Source organism: Anolis sagrei, chromosome 2 (assembly GCF_037176765.1).
Source record: "Anolis sagrei isolate rAnoSag1 chromosome 2, rAnoSag1.mat, whole genome shotgun sequence".
In the NCBI taxonomy this organism is placed as follows: domain Eukaryota; kingdom Metazoa; phylum Chordata; class Lepidosauria; order Squamata; family Dactyloidae; genus Anolis; species Anolis sagrei.
In genome coordinates, this window is record NC_090022.1 from 20,048,980 (window position 1) to 20,071,610 (window position 22,631).

The 22,631-nt window shown below is 42.1% G+C and overlaps 1 protein-coding gene across 1 annotated transcript; it reads left to right on the forward strand.

Moving 5' to 3' along the window:
• Positions 1-7,194: 7,194 nt before the first annotated feature.
• LOC132765677 (vomeronasal type-2 receptor 26-like) lies at positions 7,195-17,049 on the forward strand. The gene is made up of 5 exons (XM_067464757.1): positions 7,195-7,476; positions 10,157-10,984; positions 13,276-13,503; positions 14,646-14,772; positions 16,139-17,049. Exons 1-5 carry the CDS (start codon positions 7,195-7,197, stop codon positions 17,047-17,049), a joined length of 2,376 nt encoding a protein of 791 aa, XP_067320858.1.
• The last annotated feature ends 5,582 nt before the right edge of the window (positions 17,050-22,631 follow it).

Here is a 22,631-nt window from a genome sequence, read left to right on the forward strand (position 1 = left end):
GTCTGAGTAGGATTGTCTTCCAAGATCGGTGTACTGGTGGTGGGTCCATAGGTGACCGTGGAGCCCTATTCTTGACCTGCATCTTCTCCTACAGTAAGGGCATCTGTTTCCAGGTGGAAGGGGGTCCCGGTCAGGGTTGGCTTGATGTGCACATTTCTCTTGGCACATTTCTCTCTTTCACCCTCCATTCATGCCTCTTCAAATTCTGCAGCACTGCTGGTCACAGCTGACCTCCATCTGGAGCACTCAAGGGCCAGGGCTTCCCAGTTCTCATTGACTATGCCAGAGTTTTTAACATTGGCTTTGAGCCCATCTTTAAATCTCTTTTCCTGCCCACCAACATTCTGTTTTCCTAAAAAGATTCAGAATAAAATGCTGAAAGTCACATGTATGTGTGATGCCCAGTATCTATTATAGGAGGAACAATTGGTGTCTTCCAGAGCAATGGTTTTATATGTGTTACCAAAGGCTTTCATGGCTGGAATCACTTGGTTACTGTGAGTTGCTGTGGATGCTTGCCACAGATGCAGGTGAAACATCAGGAAATAATGCTACTGGAACCACACAGCCTGAGAAATTCACAATAACCCAATAATGTTATACTTCATTAGCAACTTGCATCATCTAATGGCCAGGCTGGGCAAATAGAAATGTACACCTTTTTTCTGTTACTTATATGGTCAAAAAGTAGAGATCTAACTAAATTTGTAGTTTCCTACTGCCTAAATAAGGGGATGTCAAACAGAAAGCACCTCCTGTCTATGCACTGACAACCCAAAGGAAATAGCCAATCCTGATGATATTGAGCAGTTTAGAGCAGTTCGCGGATAGCGAGATCCAGACTGTGGATAGCGAAACCCAGTACGCTGATACCGAGACTCAGCTAGTGGCTGGCTTCACACTGATTGGCAGAGCCGGTGCTGACATCACACCATGTTGAGAAGCTGAACCAAAGGGGTTCAAGTTTTTAGTCGGATTGCTAAAAGGAAGGACCAGTCCTAGCTATGTAAGGGCAGGACTCAGGGGTTTATTATAACCAGTTTGATCTTCAGCTTTGGTATTTTAAGAGTAAGAGTAATGAACTTTGCAGTATAATCTAGCCAGGGCGCTAGAGGAAAGAGATTCCCGATCGTCTTATTGTGTCTTCAATGTCCAATCTGAAGAAATAAAAGTGGGAATTTGGATTCAAGGTCAGTCAGAAAGATTGAGGTGGAATTTGCTCTTCAAGGAGTAAATATTCAGTTGAATTATAAGTAAAGTGAAGAAACTATAAGGTTGACCCAGTCAAGAAACTGAGGAAAGAAACTAAGTTCTAAAGGAAGGAAATAACAGACAGTAAGGTGTCAGAAGATAAGCCATTATTAAATATTAATAGTAACAGTTTCATGTTTCCGTAAGAACAAAGTGTTAACTGTAGCACCAACAAGAAGATAATGTGTAACGATCCAGCTTGTATGAACCTGAGTAATCTTTAAATAAACATTTTACTGTTCAGTTCAAATACTGAGAACTTGTGTCTAATTATTTAAGAGAAGATTCTTCACAAAATAGAAGGCTGGAGATCCTGTGGAGCTGAATACAGTTTTGTGACATTTGGTTACACATATTAAAGAGGCACAGACAGGTGTTTTAAAAGTCATCTCTCATACAAGCTTCACTCATCTCTCATTCATTCATATATATATATATAAAATAAACAAAGCCTCAGCAACACACACCACTGCTATCTTAGTCTCCTCATCTCCCCGATTTTATATATTTGTTGTTTGTTCATTCAACCTTTCTTTTACAATTGGTGGCAGCAGTGGCATAATAAAATAAAGGTCCCTCCTGCCATGTTAATATTGGCTACGGTTGTTTTTTTTAGATTTCTTTTACACCTTCCATTTTCCCCAGCATCATTATCTTCTCCAAGCTTTCCTGTCTTCTCATGATGTGGCCAAAGTACTTAATCTTTGCCTCTAATATCCCTCCCTCCAGTGAGCAGCTGGGCATTATTTCCTGGAGGATGGACTGGTTTCTCTGGGAAAGGAGAAATGGCATTGAGGGAAAACAGTGGCAGAACCTCCCAACTTCAGGGTGGGTGTCATGTGGTAATGAGTGCTTTTTGTCCAGGCAGCCATACAAAAGAAGGTTGGCCCAATTCAAAGTACAGTTATCCTTTGGTTTATCTGGTTCATGATGGCTGAAGATGATGGGTGCTTGAGTCCTTGTTAAGTGAAGACTAGGAAGGCACAAAAGGAATCAAGGCCATGAAAGGTCACCAGGGTCTTCAAGGTGACTCCATGGCTACAAAAGTATTTCATACAAGGAGCGTTCATTAAAGATTTCTCCTGACCCACTTTTTTTTTAATCACAGGATGTTGAATCTTCACATGTGTAATGATATAAGTCTCTATAGGTTACATGCACACTTACAACTCAAAACTGATAATGGTCTTGATTTTACAGGTGCTGAAGTGGTGTGAGGTTGATAAAGGACCGAGTGGAATACAGAGCAGTCATTAACTTCCTTTGCTTATAATAACTGTAATAATAATAATAATAATTTTATTTTTGTATTCTGCCACCATCTCTCCGAAGGGACTCAGGGTGGCTTACATGGGGACCAAACCCAGTCAAACAGAGTTAAAATATACACAATAAAATACATACACAACATCATAATCATAGAATCATAGAGTTGGAAGAGACCTCGTGGGCCATCCAGTCCAACCCCTGCCAAGAAGCAGGAAAATCACATTCAAAGCACCCGCAACAGATGGCCATCCAGCCTGTGTTTAAAAGCCTCCAAAGAAGGAGCCTCCACCACACTCTGGGGCAAAGAGTTCTACTGCTGGACAGCTCTCACAGTCAAGAAGTTCTTCCTAATTTTCAGATGGAATCTCCTTTCTTGTAATTTGAAGCCATTGTTCCCGTCCTAGTCTCCAGGGCAGCAGAAAACAAGCTTGCCCCCCCCCCCTTCCCTATGACTCCCTCTCACATATTTATAAAAACATTATAAAAATATAATTCATCATACAACAACCAGAAACCGAGCATAGCAGACATTTCAGAACTAAGGGGCGAGGCAAGAGCTTGTGCAATACAACTGCAAGGACAGAGCTGATAAAGAAATGCAAGAGCCAGATAAGAAGTTAGGGCTGGAAGGACCCAGTCGAATTAGTGTTCTACTTGAAAGGCTGCACACACCAAAAGAGACATTCAATGAGAAGAAAGAGGTTAATGGTGATGACCATATGATGTAGTCAAGAACTGGCATCATCAATTCAAATGTGGTTGGACTTTGGTGGAAACAGCTCCAATTCCAGTGCAACCCCACTCTGCTATAGATGAACACACCATCCAGGAAGTGGAGATCACCATTTTGGAAAATCTCCGCGTAACCATTTGCCACTTAACCCAAAATGTCAAGATTAGTGTAGGGTCTGTGGGAAAATAATCCAAGACGATCTTCACATGCATAAGGTATCTGCTCACTGGGTCTTCCAACTGCTCACACCTTTCCAGAAGCAGGAATGAGTTGAATGCTCTCAGGCTCTATTGATGATGTGCCATGAAAACCAGGAGAATTTTTTCAACATTGATCACACAGGATGAAAGCTGGGTCCATCACTATGATCCTGAGACTAAAGTCCAGTTAATGCAATGGAAGCATCTTGGCTCACCACCTTCAAAGAAGGCACGTGCTCAATTCTCGGCAGGCAAGGTCATGCTCACAGTATTTTGGGACCAGCACGGAGTTGTATTGATGGATTTCCTAGCAAAAGGTACCATGATCACTAAGGCATATTATGCTTCACTGCTGCGGAAATTGCAGAACGCTACCAAAACCAGGAGACATGGCATGCTCACCAAAAGTGTCCACCTTCTGCAACACAAGCCCTAGTTCATGACTCACATGTTGCCCAAATGAAAGCATGCTCCCATGGCTTTGAAATTCTACCGCATTCTCCTTATTCACCTGATCTTACACCATTGGGCTTCCATCTCTATCTAACAATGAAGTTATTTTTAATCATAGAATCATAGAATCATAGAATCAAAGAGTTGGAAGAGACCTCATGGGCCATCCAGTCCAACCCCCTGCCAAGAAGCAGGAATATTGCATTCAAATCACCCCTGACAAATGGCCATCCAGCCTCTGCTTAAAAGCTTCCAAAGAAGGAGCCTCCACCACACTCCGGGGCAGAGAGTTCCACTGCTGAACGGCTCTCACAGTCAGGAAGTTCTTCCTCATGTTCAGATGGAATCTCCTCTCTTGTAGTTTGAAGCCATTGTTCCGCGTCCTAGTCTCCAAGGAAGCAGAAAACAAGCTTGCTCCCTCCTCCCTGTGGCTTCCTCTCACATATTTATACATGGCTATCATATCTCCTCTCAGCCTTCTCTTCTTCAGGCTAAACATGCCCAGTTCCCTAAGCCGCTCCTCATAGGGCTTGTTCTCCAGACCCTTGATCATTTTAGTCGCCCTCCTCTGGACACATTCCAGCTTGTCAATATCTCTCTTGAATTGTGGTGCCCAGAACTGGACACAATATTCCAGATGTGGTCTAACCAAAGCAGAATAGAGGGGTAGCATTACTTCCTTAGATCTAGACACTATGCTCCTACTGATGCAGGCCAAAATCCCATTGGCTTTTTTTGCCGCCACATCACATTGTTGGCTCATGTTTAACTTGTTGTCCACGAGGACTCCAAGATCTTTTTCACACGTACTGCTCTCGAGCCAGGCATCCCCCATTCTGTATCTTTGCATTTCATTTTTTCTGCCAAAGTGGAGTATCTTGCATTTGTCACTGTTGAACTTCATTTTGTTAGTTTTGGCCCATCTCTCTAATCTGTCAAGATCGTTTTGAATTCTGCTCCTGTCCTCTGGACTATTGGCTATCCCTCCCAATTTGGTGTCGTCTGCAAACTTGATGATCATGCCTTCTAGCCCTTCATCTAAGTCATTAATAAAGATGTTGAACAGGACCGGGCCCAGGACGGAACCCTGCGGCACTCCACTTGTCACTTCTTTCCAAGATGAAGAGGAAGCATTAGTGAGCACCCTCTGGGTTCGTCCATTTAACCAATTACAGATCCACCTCACCGTAGTTTTGCCTAGCCCACATTGGACTAGTTTCCTTGCCAGAAGGTCATGGGGGACCTTGTCGAAGGCCTTACTGAAATCCAGGTACGCTACATCCACGGCATTCCCCGCATCTACTCAGCTTGTAGCTCTATCGAAGAAAGAGATCAGATTAGTCTGGCATGACTTGTTTTTGATAAAGGGCAAACGTTTTTCAGATGATGAGACTCTGATTTCTGAGGTCACAACGTGGCTTTTGGAGCAACCTGTGGACTTCTACAAGCAAGGCGATTACAGTTGCTTAAAAAGATGGGAGAAGTGTTTGTCCCTAGATGGCACCTATGGAGAGAAGGACATAACTGGGCCAAGTTTCATTGCTCTCACTCCACAGGAAGTGGGTCAGGGGGAATCTTTAATGAATGCCCCTCGTATAATCATTAAAAATTAGAGCATTAAAACACACACACAAGCGTCTAGGTACCATTTGACACACAAATATTGTATGGGGGCCAACAGCAGTGGATATTGGGGCCTTTAGGAATGCTGGGAACAGGAAAGAGAAGGATTTCATTTGGGGTTAGGTTGGCTGCATGGTAGCCCAGGCAGGCAGTTTGGAGCATAGAAAGGGTGGGAGACTAGAAAATAGAGTAATGGCTTCAAAGTACAAGAAAGGAGATTCAAACTGAACATAAGGAAGAACTTCCTGACTGTGAGAGCTGTTAAGCAGTGGAACTCTGCCCCAAAGTGTGGTGGAGGCTCCTTCTTTGGAGGCTTTTAAAGAGAGATTGGATAGCCAACTGTTGGGGGTGCTTTGAATGCGATTTTCATGTTTCTTGGCAGGGGGTTGGACTGGATGGCCCACGACATCTCTTCCAACTCTGTGATTCTATGATTCTATCTATTTCTAGTAGAAACCGACCATAAATTGACACTGGAAGACTAAAGTTTTCTAGCAAGCACATTTTAATCAAGTCCATAAATAATCAGATCTTAAAAACTCAAAACCACAAATGTGGAGCTAACTGTATTACAATAGGTGTACTGGAAGTATTGAGGCATGTCATGGAATTGTATATGTCACAGTTTATTTTCTTGACCAAAGACAAACAAAACTTTTCTAACCCTTGAAAAAGAATGACACTGATGAGTTGAACAGACTTTTTCCCCAGCAACGCATCTCCACTTGGAATCACTTATGACCAATCTGCTTATTATGCCACAGGAGTTATTTTATTTTTGCTGTTTGGGGATTATCAAAATGATGGTGATTTATTCTACTTCTCAGGGGGTATTTGTCCAAAGATCATCCTTGAAACTAACAGGAGAACCCTCAAAACAATAACAATGCTTAGTAATGCTGCAGCTGTGGAACATGACAAGCTAGAGCAAACAAATTATATATATCTTCTCTTCCATTGAGAACTTGGGCTGAAAATAAGGAAAGGCAGAGACTATGCCAATGTGGAGCTCAATAAGGATCTCTCCCTTCACATGGTTAGACTATATTAGCAAAACTGCACCCTGAAAACTTGCTTTTGTGAGAGGGTTTGGCATCTAATTATTCTGCTCTGAGGCTTGAACAAAGTATTTGTTGTGTCCACATATGAAAAAGTGTGAAGGAGAAAGAAAATTGGAGGGATCCATACTAGTAGGCATCTCCATCATGATATGGTGGTGGCTGATACTGCTTATGCTGCTACACAGAGATGTCTATGGGATGGTGAAGGCAAAATGCCAAATGAAATGGATTGCAGATCGAATTAACCCATTTAATTACTATAAGCCTGGAGATTACACAATTGGTGGGATCACAGAGACAGCAAATCTTATGCTTTATCCTTATGTTTTTTTCAGACCTCCTCAGATACGTTCTCTCAGGTAAGAAATCAGAACATGTAATGCTCTTCCATTGCTAAAAATTGCTATGGTGTCGTCAAGACCAGACATCTTTGGGTAGCTGCAAACCTTCTGCTTTTTCTGGCAATACATGCTGCTCATTGATATTCCTTCTTCATCTCTCCCCCTGCCCCCTCTTTTCCTTCTCCTTTTCCTCCTCTTCATATATTTTTACCAAACAGAGGGTGAAAATCCTATGGCTTCCATTGTATTGCAGAGCAGAGAATATGGAGTACTGGCAGATCCTGCCATTCTTGTTTGCCATTCGTGACATCAACCAAGATCCACTGCTCTTACCCAACATCACACTGGGCTACAATGTCTATGAGAACTATTTCAATGAACGAATAACTTATGATGCTGTGATAGACCTGCTATCGTCTGGACAACAGAGCGTTCCAAATTATAGCTGTGGGAAGCAGAGGAACCTCTTGGTGGTTATTGAAGGGGCCAACACTGAAATTTCCAGCCACATCTCAAGCATCTTGGACATCTACAAAACCCCACAGGTATTAATGGGCTGGGTGGTTGTAGGATGCATTTACATATATAAAGGAATTCAAAAAATAAAGCTCAGGGTGAAATGAACACATGTCATTTTATGGATGTTAATGTCATTGACAAATAGCATAATTCCCTGGTTATTACTCAAAATACATCATAGAATCATAGAATCACAGAGGTGGAAGAGACCTCATGGGCCACCCAATCTAACCCCCTGACCAGAAGCAGGAAAATTGCATTTGAAGCACCCTTGACAGTTGGCCATCCAGCCTCTGTTTAAAAGCCACCAAAGAAGAAGCCTTCCTTCTAGGACCTTCCTCTATGACTCCATATAGAACCTTGTGTTCCTGGGACAAAAAACATTTTTTATTCATACCAAATCCATAAAACCTGAAAAAATGAGTTATAGGGGGCAGCATATTGTTGACTAGGGATAGAATAGTATGTACAGATTAAAAGTACTAAAATATATCAGATCACTTCAGTACTAGGCTTGGAAAATTACATTTTACAGCAAAAGAATGTACATTCTCTGCATATTTTTTATTCTTGTGAAATTTGTTCTAATCCTATCATTTGGAAACAAACTCCATGTTTCTATATATGTATATGTGTATGTAGGAGCCCCCAGTGGCTCAGTGGGTTAAACTGCTGAGCTGCTGAACTTGCTAACTGAATGGTTGCCTGTTTGAATTTGGGGAGCGAGGTGAGCTACCGCTGTTAGCCCCAGCTTCTGCTAACCTAGCAGTTCGAAAACATGCAAATATTAGTAGATCAACAGATACCACTCTGTCAGGAAGGTAACGGCGCTCCATGCTCTTCGGCTTAGAAATGGAGATGAGCACCACCCTCTCTTAATGTCAAGGGACACCTTTACCTTTACCTTTATGTTATTACTGGGTTGCTGTAGGTTTTCCAGGCTGTACGACTATGTTACAGAAGTATTCTCTCCTGACGTTTCACTCACATCTATGGTAGGCATCCTCAGAGGTTGTGAGATCTGTTGGAAACTACCCGCAGCATCAGACACAACTGGACTTAATGTCAGGGGAAATCCTTTACCTTTACTGTATGTGTATGTGTGTATAATATATATTTATTTATGATCTATTTCAGTTCTATGATTCTATGATTCTGAAAACCAAAATACTGCAAAATGCAAAATTATCTCATTGGTTAGTGAGTGAGTTGAACTTTTGCTTTTTGATGGTTTATGGTATACAAATTTGTTTCATGCACACAAGGATTGAAATATTGTTTACTGAATTGCCTTCAGGCTATGCGTTTAAGGTGTATGTGAAAGGAAAGTGGTCTTCCTGTTTAGACTTGGGGGTCTCTCTCTTATATATCTCGTGCACAGGTATTTCAATAACCAAAAGAAGCCTAAATAGAGAACACTTCTGGTCACAGGAATTTTTATTTACTACACAGCTTTCACAACTATATGTAGAAAAGGAAAAAAGTATCAGACTTTGGTAGTTTCTATGTCTTTACTTATCTATTGGTAGTTTCCTTATAGTTGCTCTTCAAATCTTCCTTTTCTTATTTTTTTATACCAATGTCTATTTTAAGTAATGCTTGAGCCAAGGTAAAGAAAATCTTTAACTGTTTTGATGACTTCATCTTTCATTTTAATGTTATGTAAATAATCTGTGTACCTTTTATCCTTTAATACTCAATTTTCCTTTGATCAGTAGTGACTCCAGGTCTTGATATTTTCTTCTGTTATATGGTGACTGTTCTTTCCCCCTATTTTCACTGAGGGTCCTTCCAGACAGGCTCCAAAATGCAGGATCTATTGGGCTTTTACCTGAGGTATCCAAACATCAGCTCAGGTAGAAGTGAATTAGTTAGATATCTGATAAGATCTGGATCTTTAGTAAAATCTGGGCCAAACAAGGTATGGGCCAAATGTGCATTGGGCCTGTGTCTGTATCACGTGATCCTCAGGCCCAATCTATCCAGCCCCCCCCCAGCCCCCCCCCCCCAAACTAGCCTTAAAATGTAAAAAAATAAATACACTGAGTCGCCATTAAGCTTTTCCATGAGTCCTCCTGGGACAGTGTAATGGCACACTAGGAGATGGGGGGAGGGGGGTTCCACTGCTGAACGGCTCTCACAGTCAGGAAGTTCTTCCCAATGTTCAGATGGAATCTCCTTTCCTATAGTTTTAAGCCATTGTTCTGCATCCTAGTCTCCAGGGCAGCAGAAAACAAACTTTCTCCCTCCTCCTTCTGACTCCCCCTTACATATTATACATGGCCCTCATCACGTCTCTTCTCAACCTTCTCTTCTTCACGCGAAACATGCCCAGCTTTTTAAGCCGCTCCTCATAGGGCTTGTTCTCCAGACCCTTGATAATTTCAGTCACCCTCATCTGGATACCTTCCAGCTTGTCAACATCTCTCTTCAATTGTGATACCCACAGTATGATTCCAGGTGTGATCTGACCAAGGCAGAATAGAGGGGTAGCATGACTTCTCTGGATCTAGACACCAGACTCCTATTGATACAGGCCAAAATCCCATTGGCTTTTTTTGCTGCCACATGACATTTGTATAAAGCACATTAAACCCTAAGAAAGAGTGAAGTTGTTAAAGCTAGCGAAGTACATAGTTCTATTACACAAATTTGAAGTTCACCTTCAAAATCAAAATAGCACCAAACCTTTCCTTTCTTTATTAGGTCAGCTATGGCTTCCTTAGTAATGCTTTTGGTGGAAAAAGTCAATTACCTTTTCTGTACCGAATAGCCCCAAAGCAAGAACCTCCGTACCTGGGCATTGTCAAACTGCTCCTGCATTTAAAATGGACTTGGGTTGGCCTTTTTGCTCCAGAGAATGACACTGGTGAAAAGTTCCTGAGTACCTTCAGATCTGTGGCCAACCAGAATGGTGTTTGCATTGCCTTCACAGAAACGCTTCCTGTGCTGAATTTTGGCGAGCAATTCACAACCAGCACCAAATTCAATATGCTTTCATTTCTTTTGGATAAAATAGTCAATGTAGCTGTTTATCAACTGGACCCTTTTATTGTATATACACAAGGGCTACTTATAAGACATGTTGAAAAGACCAGAAACTCAACGGTGGGGAAAGTTTGGATTTCAACAGCTTTGCAGGACCACACCATGAGATTGCTGCACAGAGTGGTTGATCTCCAGCACAAACATGTCTCTTTGTCCTTCTCTGTCCAGATGAATAAAAGGAGACACTATAGTGACTTTGACCAAAATATGATTTATCTCACACAGTTTGGAGAAGCGGCATTTCATTGTTCCTTTTCACGGCCATTTCCATCTGTGAAAATCTTGAAAAGGTGTGCAGAAAAGAACACTGTGAAGAAGCTCCCTCAGGATGTGATTGAGAGAATCCTTTCTCAAGACACCTACAGCATTTATAATGCCCTCAAGGCTGTGGCATGGACCTTGCATGAGGCACACTCTTCCCAATTGAAGTCGATGAGAATGATGGGTGGAAACAGGTTGACTCTTCAAAGGGTCCTTTCATGGAAGGTATTTCTTTTTCTACATATACAGTCCCATTGGAAAGTTCCCAGGCATTCTGTTCTGCAATGGAGCAGGGAATTGTATTTTGGAGGTGCCTCCTCCGCTTGTGCATTACACCACAAATGATTTGCTCATGTTATTAGATACCCTGTTGATGAAACACTGTACAGAAATATCCTGGTTCATTTTGTTGAACAGTACATTTGAAACAATTACTTGGAAGTGTCTCCTCTTTGATGGGGAGCTAGATGAGGTTTGGTTTGTTGGAGTTCTAGAATTAGAAGACCTAAAGATGGATATTATTATTTATTTATTATTTAAAGCATTTATATTCCTCCCTTCTCACCCTGAAGGGGACTCAGGGCAAAGCATAACATATGAACGGCAAACATTAAATGCCGAAACATACTAGACCATACGCATACAAAAGCATTAAAATCACTTATCTTGACATTAAAATCCTCTAATTAGAACTGTCTCAACAACCATATTGAATTTGGTTGCCATACTAAGAGTTCCTATCACTGCCTCATTACACAGTCCCAAAGGCTTGGTCCCACAGCCACGTTTTTGTCTTCCTTCTAAAAGACAAGAGAGATGGGGCTGACCTGATCTCATTAGGAAGGGAGTTCCATAGCTGAGGGGCAATAACTGAGAAGGCCCTGTCTCTCGTCCCTGCCAAACACACCTGTGATAGTGGTGGGAGCAAGAGTAGGGCCTCCCCAGAAGATCTTAATCTCCGTGGTGGTTCATAGGGGGAGATTCGTTCGGACAAGTAAATTGGGCCAGGGCCATTTAGGGCTTTATAGACCAAAGGCAGCACTTTGAATTGTGCTCGGTAGCAAACTGGGACCCAGTGGAGCTGATGTAACATGGGAGTTGTGTGCTCCCTGTACGCTGTTCCAGTTATTACCCTGGCTACCTCTTGTTGGACTATTTGAAGCTTCCGAGCAGTCTTCAAAGGCAACACCACATAGAGCACTGTCAGCTCACAGTAGCTGTTCCCAAAGACAACACAGGACCTCCATCCGTTATCAGCAAAGAACTTTACTACCGAACACATGAACATACAGAAAGCCGAGATTGACCAGCAGTGGCTGGTCACTCCTTATATAAACACACACCCACATTTGAAATAACAGTTCCCGCCAAGCCAAAACCCCGCGCAATATTCCCACCAACAGTCAACCGTCTCCTTCCAAGGCCGCCAGCTGCAGAGTCCTTATCAGGGTCTGACATCAGAACCCTAGTTTTCAGCGCCAAAACCAAGGGCCTGGAAACAGGATCCTGACAGAGCACATTGCAGTAATCTAACCTAGATGTGACGAGAACATGGCCCACCATGGCCAAGTCTGACTTCCCAAGGTACAGGCGCAACTGGCGCACAAGTTTTAATTGTGCAAAAGCCCCCCTAGCCACCACTGCAACCTGAGATTCCAGGCTCAGCGTTGAGTCCAGGAGGGCTCCCAAGCTGCGAAGCTGTGCCTTCAAGGGAAATGTAACCCCATCCAGCACAGGCTGTAACCCTATACCCTGTTTGGCCTTGCGACTGACCAGGAGAACCTCTGTCTTGTCTGGATCCAACTTCAATTTGCTCACCTCCATCCTGCGGCCAAGTACTGATTCAGAACTTTGACAGCCTCCTTAGCATCTGGTGGAAATGAGTGATAGAGTTGGGCGTCATCTGTGTGCAGATGGCATCAGACTCCAAAACTCTGGATGATATCACCCAACGGCTTCATATAGATGTTAAACAACATGGGGGACAATACTGAGCCCTGCGGGACCCTACAGGACAATGGCTGTGGGGTCGAGCAGGAGTCCCCCAGAAATACCTTCTGGGTACAACCCTCTAAAAAGGTCTGGAGCCACTGCAAAACCGTAGCTCCAAGGACCATTCCCACAAGACGACCCAGAAGGATACTCTGGTCTACGGTTTCGAAGGCTGCTGAGAGGTCCAAGAGAACCAACAGGGACACACTCCCTGTCGAGCTCTCTGCGGAGATCATCCACTAATGGGACCATGGCTGTCTCAGTTCCATGACCAGTCTGAAACCAGATGTGACAGTGCATGTACTGGTAACCTCAACTTTGGATTACAGCAATGTGTTATACCTAAGGCTACCTTTGTAGCATGTTCACATTTTCCAGTTAATTCACAACATGACAATGTGATCTTTTGAGCGAAAAATCAATAGCTTGTATTCATCTAGAAAGATTACTGAGAAGAGAGTGCCAAAGGTGTACAACAGGATTTCCTATCTCAAATATATACCCCTTTCTCTATGTCATTCCAGCTTCATCCTTTCCTTAGAAACTTTGAGCTTTATAATACTTCCAGGGATGGTATTTATTTAGATGAGAATGGAGATCTGGCAGCTGACTTTCATATTATGAATTGGGTGGTTTCCCCCAACAAATCCACTGCTGGAATTGAGGTTGGAAGTATAGAGAGATGGAACTCCTCAAAGACCAAGTTCACCATTGACCAGAGTGCCATTGTATGGGCTGAGTGGTTTAATCAGGTGGGGCAAATAATACCTTCCTTTGTATTTCTGCTTAAGGCTGTTATCAGGCAATCCTGCTCTTACCTACTCTTAAGTCAACCCGTCTGATTTTAATGGACTTTCCATAGATGCAAGAGTACAGCCGTAAACTCTGTACACAACGTTCATTAATGTTTCATATGCACCTTATATTGATATGATGGTAATTTTGTGCACAATTGTTGTAATAATTTTGTTTATGAAACAAAATGTACAATGCACACTGAACTATTAAAAAGCAAAGCTGTTACTATCTCAGTACACATGTAAATAATTTTGGATTTTGGAGTATTTTGGAAATCTGGAGAAGGGATACTCAACCTGTAATTAGGGTATATTTTTCTTATTACCTTTGCCTTTTCTTCTCTTATTTGCCTTCTATAGCATTTTCAGACAGTTTCCTGTCCTTCTATTACTGCCAATATTCTCACAATGAATATTTTCTCACTATTATATAGTCAGCATATTCTACAGGCATCATTCCCCTTAATACACCAGAAATATATCCATGACACAAAGGATCTTCCAGTAGGTAAGATTTGGAATGCAGCTACAGCCTTTCCTGGATCAGAGTGGTAAGATCTGGACCAGGTGATACTGGAAGATTATGGAACTCCTGGTGTAGCACTGGGTTAAACTGCTGAGCTGCTGAACTTGCTGACCGAAAAGTCGGTGGTTCGAATCCATAAAGCGGGGTGAGCTCCTGCTGTTAGCCCCAGCTTCTGCCAACCTAGCAGTTCAAAACACACACAAATATGAGTAGATCAATAGGTACTACTTCAGTGGGAATTTAATGGTGCTCCAATCAGTCATGCTGCCCACATGACCTTGGAGATGGCTACAGACAATGCCGGCTCTTTGGCTTAAATGGAGATGAGCACCACCCCCCAGAGTCAGACATAACTAGACTTAATTTCAAGAGGGAACCTTTTTAAAATTGCAGACTGGACTTGGCACATCTTTGGGACTTTTGCATGACTGAATCTTCAGGCGATCAACTGGTACTGTCAGCTTAGCATTGCACTGATAATCCTTTCTCTCTCTCCATCCAATTCTTTCCTTTAAACACATTTCCTCTGATAAAATTCTTAATTAATACATTCTCTTAAATGTTTCTTAAGATTGTGCCCATTTCTAGATGTACTGAAAGTTGTCACCCTGGATATGCCAAACTGACGAGGGAAGGAGAGCAGGCTTGTTGCTATGATTGTGCCTTTTGTGCGGAAGGAACCATCTCCACCCAGGAAGGTAAGTGACTCCAGTGCCCTTCTCTCAGCTCTGAACAAGGATTTCACCTTGGGGGTTAGAGGCACAGGGCCCCTGCACAACTGTGGGAAAACTATGAGAAAACTATGGTACAGGGCCCTGCAAAACTATGGGAAAACACATGAGAGAATCCTGCTCTAGAAATCTCCAGGTCTTGTTGTGGAACTTTAATGTCAGCGTCTGGTGAAAAACATAGCCACAATGCAGAACACCAAGCACAAAGTAGTTGTATGCAATAACATCTTGTGGAAACTTACTGGCAGAACATGGGGTGCAGACCCAAAATTAATAAGAACATCAGCCCTGGCCTTGTCTTACTCAATTGCTGAATATACCTGGCACAAGTCTGCCCACACAAATCAGACGAACATAGCATTGATCGAAACATGCAGAATAATCACAGGATGTCTTAAACCTACACCTGTTGATAAACTCTACAAGCTAGCTGGCACCCCCCCCCCCCCTCCCGATGTGCGACAGGAAGTTGCTGCTGACTGTAAGAGAAATAAGGTTGAACACCGTGAAAGCCACCCACTGCATAGCTATCACCCTCCTCCCAGTAGACTCAAATCAAGGAAGTGCTTCATGAGAACCACCACTCCTCTTAACATTCCCTCAGCAACAGCAACACTATCCCCCTGGGCAGCTGAACCAAAAAATCCCAATTGGATGCCCCCCCCCCCAACTAAGGGTCTTCTTCCAGGGGCAAACCAAGAATGGGCAACTTGGAAGTCCTTGAACAGACTCAGAAGTTTAGTGGGCAGATCAAAAGACAACATGGCAAAATGGCACTACCTAGAAGAATCCCACACCTTTTGTGAATGTGGAGCAGAACAGACAACTCCGCATCTGTATGCTTGTCCACTATGCCCTGCCTCACGCACAGAGGAAGAACTGTTTAAAGCTACAGACAATGCAGTCAGTGTTGCTCATTTTTGGTCCAAATATATTTAGCTGCTTGTGCTCCATCTATTTTTATCAGTTTTATACTAATTTATGCAATGCTTTTGATACGAAATAAATAAATAAATAAATAAATAAATAAGAAAGAAAGAAAAAAAGAAAGAAAGAAAGAAAGAAAGAAAGAAAGAACCTAGAATTTCCCGGAGGACATCTTAATGAAGTCTGCATATCATATCTGCAGAAGTTGAACCCACAAATATGGAGGGCTGTCTGTCTTGTCTGATTTGACTGGCAAATAAATGTTCCAGCCCTACTCACTGAGAGCCTTGTAGGGGAAGACTTGAAATCTGTTTATTTTAAGCAAATCTTGGATTTTTATACCTGTTTCATACAGATCAAATCTTACATTGCTTTATGATAACTCTACATCTGCTGTTCTTTTTAGATGATGATCACTGCATTAAGTGTCCAGATGAAGATTACTCCAACAAGGATCGCACAGAATGTCTTGCCAAGTCTATCAGCTACCTCTCCTACAAAGACCCTTTGGGAATCTGCATAGCTTTCTTTGCCCTGTTCTTTTCTCTAATCACAGGGTTTGTCTTAGGCATTTTTCTTAAATACCAGGAAACAGCCATGGTCAAAGCCAACAACCGTGATCTCACCTACATGCTTCTCGTCTCCCTCCTGCTTTCCTTCTTGTCCTCCTTTTTATTCATTGGCCAACCGCGGACGGTAACTTGCCTTCTTCGACAAACTGCTTTCAGCATTATCTTCTCAGTGGCTGTCTCATCCTTGTTGGCAAAAACCATCATGGTGGTGGTGGCCTTTATGGCCACTAAACCAGGAAGCAGGATGAGGAAATGGCTGGGGAAGAGTTTGGCCAACTCCGTTGTCATTTCTTGCTCTATTGTTCAAGTGGCCATCTGTGTAGTCTGGCTAGGAGTCTCTCCTCCGTTTCCAGATTCCGACATGAACTCACATCCTGGGCAGATCATATTGCAATGCAATGAGGGGTCTATGGTCATGTTTTACAGTGCCCTCGGCTACATGGGTTTTCTGGCAGCCATTTGTTTCACTGTGGCTTTCCTTGCCAGGAAGTTGCCAGGGTCTTTCAATGAGGCCAAGCTGATCACCTTCAGCATGCTGGTATTTTGTAGTGTTTGGGTCTCCTTTGTGCCCACCTATCTGAGCACCAAAGGGAAATACATGGTGGCTGTGCAACTCTTCTCTATTTTGTCCTCCAGTCTGGGGTTACTGGGTTGCATTTTTATCCCCAAATGCTACATTATACTGTTTAGACCTCACTTGAATACAAAGAACTTTCTAATGCTGAAAACTCAAGATGGCACTTGATTTGCTCTTCATTTGGCACTGGTTTGTCAAGTGTGCATGTAAAGGAACTCACTAGGAATAATCTATATATGCTGTGTGTTATATATATATATATATATATATATATATATATATATCATCTTCCTTTTATATGCATTGTGACATAAACTAATACGGCTGAGATATAAATATGAATGTACTGTAACAATAGAATCACTGGATGTAAAATGACTGACTTGATTTTTACTTATTGGTTTACTGAGAAAATATAAATGGAAGAATAAACAAGCAAAACACAAACATTTATAGACTTTCCAGGAAACAAATGCAAGCTTAGACTAAGTGATCGGGAACTTAGTTGTGCTTGTGTGACTTTATGTCACCTTTGATATTTGGCAACTGTAACACAGAATTTGTTTTTGTTACCTCCAAGTTTGGGGCAATCAGCTTGGCAGAGTCAAAGACAGCCAAAATGGATACAGTTGTTTCTTATATCAAGAGGGGGAAAAATATTTGTGATGGCACACCCGAGTATAATAGTTAGGGACTTATTTGTGAACAAATCCCAAATGCTGCAAACCAATATATGTAAAGGTTATGGGATTTCAATTAGCGATCCCACACGCTGACACCAATAAATGTAAAGGCTAGGGATTATTTAAGTAACAAATCCCAACGCTGTACCACCACTCGAAATAGAATGTGGCTACTTTAATTAAAATCAAAACTGAATAAGCTGGAAAGCTCTTCTGGCCGAAAACCTTTTAAAACAAACATTGGCTTTCACCCCTCTTAAAAGAAATGTTTAGCTTTTGGCTTGGCTTGAGGTTTGATTAGGCTAGAATGTGCTGGATTCACACTCAGGCGCTGTATTCTGAGGTAACAATAAAGAGATTCCTTTTTAAATGCATGCTGCCACCATTTAACTCTATTCTTCTGTAAACTGCTCTAAAACTTCTCACACAGAGGCACTCTTGAGTCAGTTGTTGTGAACAAATAACAATGTTGTTTATTTGAGAGAACTTGAACAATGCAGGCACTAGCTTAGTGGTTGCAATATTGAATAAAAGCTTGTGTTTTCTTTCAATAAACAGTTCAGCACTTAGTTTCAAGAACTCTTATCCACTCCCTCAAGAAACTAATGGGTTTTCCCTCTGTCTAGTATTCTTGAACTCCACACAGACAGTCCTTTCCTTCTGGATCTGTCTCTCACTCTACCAGCTATTCTATCTAATAGCTATAAATCTTCTCACTAACTAACTCTGCTGACTGACCAACTTCTGGCTTCTCTAACTCTGTTCCTCCGACACACACTCTTCCTAACTCCTCTCTCCTTCGTTCCAAACCCAATCTCCAACTGAGCTGTCTGGTTTTAAAACGCACCCTGAAAGACAATTTTTTTCTTTTCTCAAGTTAAGCTCCATCCACTCTCTCCCAGCCAATCACAAACTCCCCACATTTCCCTCCAGGCTGCTCCTAAGCACCGCCCCCTCTAGGAAATGAGTTTCTAAAATGAATGCCCCCAGGCACCCTTCTAAAATGGCCACTGAAATTTCTGGGTCTTTCCCTGAGCTTACCTCCTGGGCTTTCCCTGGCCTAGAAAGGTAGGGAATTCCTCACACCATGTTGGGGTTCAGCCTGATCCTGATCTGTGTGAACCGGATTCTCTGATAGTTTTTCCAACTGAGCAAGCTCTCCCTGACCCTGACAGTGTGGAATCTGTTGTTGATACAGAGGTCAACGGTGATGGAAATGAAACTCAACAGCTGGGGAAAAATGTTTTGGAAACTAGCCATGATATCTCTCCACCTGGGGTTTTTAATGAGGTCCGAAGAGAACAGATAGTTAGAGACAGAAATATTTCCCAGTTTCTACGAAGGTCACTTCGTTTACAGGAGAGACAGGCCCAGGCTTCAAAGTCAAGGGGCGTTTCAAAGAATAGCTTCTTTGGTTTAAGAGGCCTCCTGCCGGGTGCCTCTTTAGATCAAGCAACGTTTGGGACTGTGGCTGTGCCTTGGCAGAATTCCTGTGTTTCATAGCCGGTAATCCCAGAGGCTTGTATTTATCAAGTTCATGGTTAGTAAAAGACTAACAGGTTCCTGGTTCTTGTATTGTGGCTTTTGAAATTTTGCTCAAGTTCAGAGATTCTACTGACTGCTGTGTTTTTCTGTGGCTTTTTGACTTTGCATTTACCTTTCTTTTGTAACCAATTTTTCATCAATAAACAAGGATTGCTTTTCCTACAGTCCAGTGTGGTGGATTTAATCTTATGGTCTCGTTTCTTGAACTGGGATGCAACACACCAAGCCTTTGGGAAAACTATATTTTCTGGCTTTACTTGGGGGCTATCTGTATACCTTCTGTTAAGATTAAGACCCTTAGCAGACAGAGGCACTTTAGACAAGGTGAAAAGATAATCAAAATTAGTTTACTGAAACAAGATGAATAAACTCCATCTGGGACTATCATAAAGTAATTTAAAACAATACATTAAAAAATGAGATTGTGCTGGTTATAGTCATTTCTCTAGAACAATGGTTCTCAACCTGAGATCACCAGATGTTTTTGGCCTTCAACTCCCAGAAATCCTAACAGCTGGTAAACTAGCTGGGATTTCTGGGAGTTGTAGGCCAAAAACATCTGGGGACCCCAGGTTGAGAACCACTGCTCTAGAAACTTCTGCCGCTGATGCAAAGCAATGGATTACAAGTTGCTGCTTATAAACTGTATTAATCTTCTTTCTTGTGAAGCTTAGGCTGGCCAAAAGCTTCTGTTGTCCTTTGGACAGTTGGTATAAAAATACTGCTAAATTCAGTATTTGGATTGCTTATTTGGATTGCTTGAGTCTAGGATCACCAGACAATGCCCCAAGCCTCTAGTGACTGTAGAAAAGAGAGTAGTCCAGCAAGAGAGCTCTATACAGGGAAATGGAATAGCCCAACTAAGACTGGCCTGTGGGGGGATTTTAAGCTCCACCCAAAAACTAATACAAAGGAAGGTCTCTACAGTATTGGGAAGGCCTATAAACAGGGGAAACTAAAGCAAAGGAGAGGAGAAGGCAGAGCCAAGACTTCACAATATTAATTCAAGATTCAGAATAAAATGCTGAAATTCACATTTGTTGTGTGATGCCCACTATCTATTATAGGAGTATTAGATGGCACCTTGTAGAGGAGTGGTTCCCAACCTTTGGGCCTCCAGGTGCTTTGGACTTCAACTCCCAGAAATCCCAGTCAGCTTACCAGCTGTTAGGAACTGTGGGGGATGAAGTCCAAAACACCTGGAGGCCCAAAGGTTGGGAACCACTGTTCTAGAACAAGTTTCACAGTTACCCTTATCTCTAGCAACTGGCATCATCTCGTGGCTTGTCTGGCCAATGAGAAATCTACGCCTCATTCTCTTTCACTTATATTGTCAAAAGGCAGGGACGTAGCTCAATTTACAGTTTCCTATTTTCTAAATAAGGGGATGTCATAAAGAAAGCTTCTCCTGTCCATGCACTGACCACTCAAAGGAAACAGCCCATCCCAGAGCAAAGGGCTCTTTGGGACTGGGGACCTGCACAATCTTTTCTTATTCAGGAAGGCCTAACAAAATGGAGACCAAGGATTTTAATCTGAGGTTCTCAGTTTGAGACTGAGAGTGTGTGATTTCCCATTGGGTTTCTATTACTGAGAGCAGATTCGATCCTTGGTCTTCCAGGCTCCCAGACCAGCACTCAAATCGCTATGTCAGGCTGGTTATGTCAGTAAATACTTCTAAAAAGAGATCTTATATTTTATTCCAACAATTAGGATATGTTGCTGAAAGCTGCTACAGGATGAGGAAATGGTTGGGGAAGAGTTTGGCCAACTCCATAGTCATTTCTTGCTCTAGTGTTCAAGTGGCCATCTGTGTAGTCTGGTTAGGAGTCTCTCCTCCTTTTCCAGATTCTGACATGCACTCCCAGCCTGGGCAGATTGCAATGCAACGAGGGGTCTATGGTCATGTTTTACAGTGCGCTCGGCTACATGGGTTTTCTGTCTGCCATCTGTTTCACTGTGGCTTTCCTTGCCAGGAAGTTGCCAAGTGCTTTCAATGAAGCCAAGCTGATCACCTTCAGCATGTTGATTTTTGTAGTGTTTTGGTCTCCTTTGTGCCCACCTATCTGAGCACCAAAGGGAAATACATGGTGGCCGTGCAGCTCTTCTCTGTTTTGTCCTCCAGTCTGGGGTTACTGGGTTGCATGTTTATCCCCAAATGCCACATTATATTATTTAGACATCACTTGAATACAAATAACTTTCTGGTGCTGAAAACTCAAGATGGCACTTGATTCTTCTAATCTGCTCTTACTACTTCATCACACTAGAGAATGAATCCACTTTAAATCTGGTTTCTGCCTCCAGCAGAATTCTGGAGTTTGTAGTTTAGGGAGGTTGTTAAGTGCTCCTCCCTAAACTACAAACCCTAGAATTCTGCAGGAGGCAGCAGCTGGATTTAAAGTGGATTCATTCTCTAGTGTGATGAGGTCTTATTTATTCAGCACTGGTTTGTCCAATGAATATGATAGAACTCACATCATTTATGTGTATACTATCTAATGCTGTTAAAATACATATCTCTTTTTTCATATGCATTATGAAAGAAAGCAATGTTATGAGCTATAAAAATGAATGTATTGTAGGAATAGAACAGTAGGACATAAAATGTATGATTCTTCTTATTGAGAAAATGGAATTGAAACAATAAGTTTAAAAACTCATAAATCAGTAAAACATTCCAGATAACAAATTCAATCTTAGACTATGCAATCAGGAACTCTGTTGTTTTTGTGTGTCTTCAAGTTATTTTATTACTAATTGTGACAATAATTTATTTATAGTATTTATAGTCTGACCTTCTCACCCCAAAGGGGACTTAGGATCACACAACACATATATGGAAAACATTAAATGTTGTTATACACTGACAGGACAGACGCAATACATAGATAAAGGTATCTAGGCTTTTCCCATCTTCACCATCTTGGAGCTTGTGCTCGATTCCAGTCATGAGAGGGTGCTGTTGCTCCACCCCCCATGCTGAAGAGCCTTGTTCACAGACTTCCTCCTTTTGATCGAATCGCCGGTATTTCTTCTGGTATTTCCTTATGGTGCCATTAAAATACCTTCCTGCATTAAGTGGTACCTTTTCATCTACTCACTTTTGTTTTCGATCTGCTAGATGGTCATTCAGCTGGGCTGAAGCTTGAATGCTCACCCCTAACCTGCCAACCTTTCAATTGGCAAGATTTATTGCAGCTGGTGGTTTAATTACTGTGCTAAAGCCCGGGTCAACCCTAAGATAAATGTATCACAGTGGTTTCTTGGTATAATATCGTCTGAGTCTGAGATGTGGTTAACCCAAAATCATCAATTCAGTTTCCATGACTAAGTAGGAATTTGAACCTTTGGAATTTGAATCCAATGCTCAAAACATTATATCAGGCTGGTTCAGTTTCCTGCAGAAACTTACTGGCAGCACATGGAATGCAGACCCCAAATTAATAAGAACATCAACCCTAGCCTTGTCTTACTCAACTGCCAAGTATGCCTGACCTGTTTGGCATAAGTCTGTCCATG

Coding starts and splice junctions, on each gene's coding strand:
- LOC132765677 (XM_067464757.1), top strand. CDS start 7,195: ATGGAGTACTGGCAGATCCTGCCATTCTTGTTTGCCATTCGTGACATC. Junction 7,477..10,156: donor ACATCTACAAAACCCCACAG/GTATTAATGGGC, acceptor TTTCTTTATTAG/GTCAGCTATGGCTTCCTTAG. Junction 14,773..16,138: donor AACCATCTCCACCCAGGAAG/GTAAGTGACTCC, acceptor TGTTCTTTTTAG/ATGATGATCACTGCATTAAG.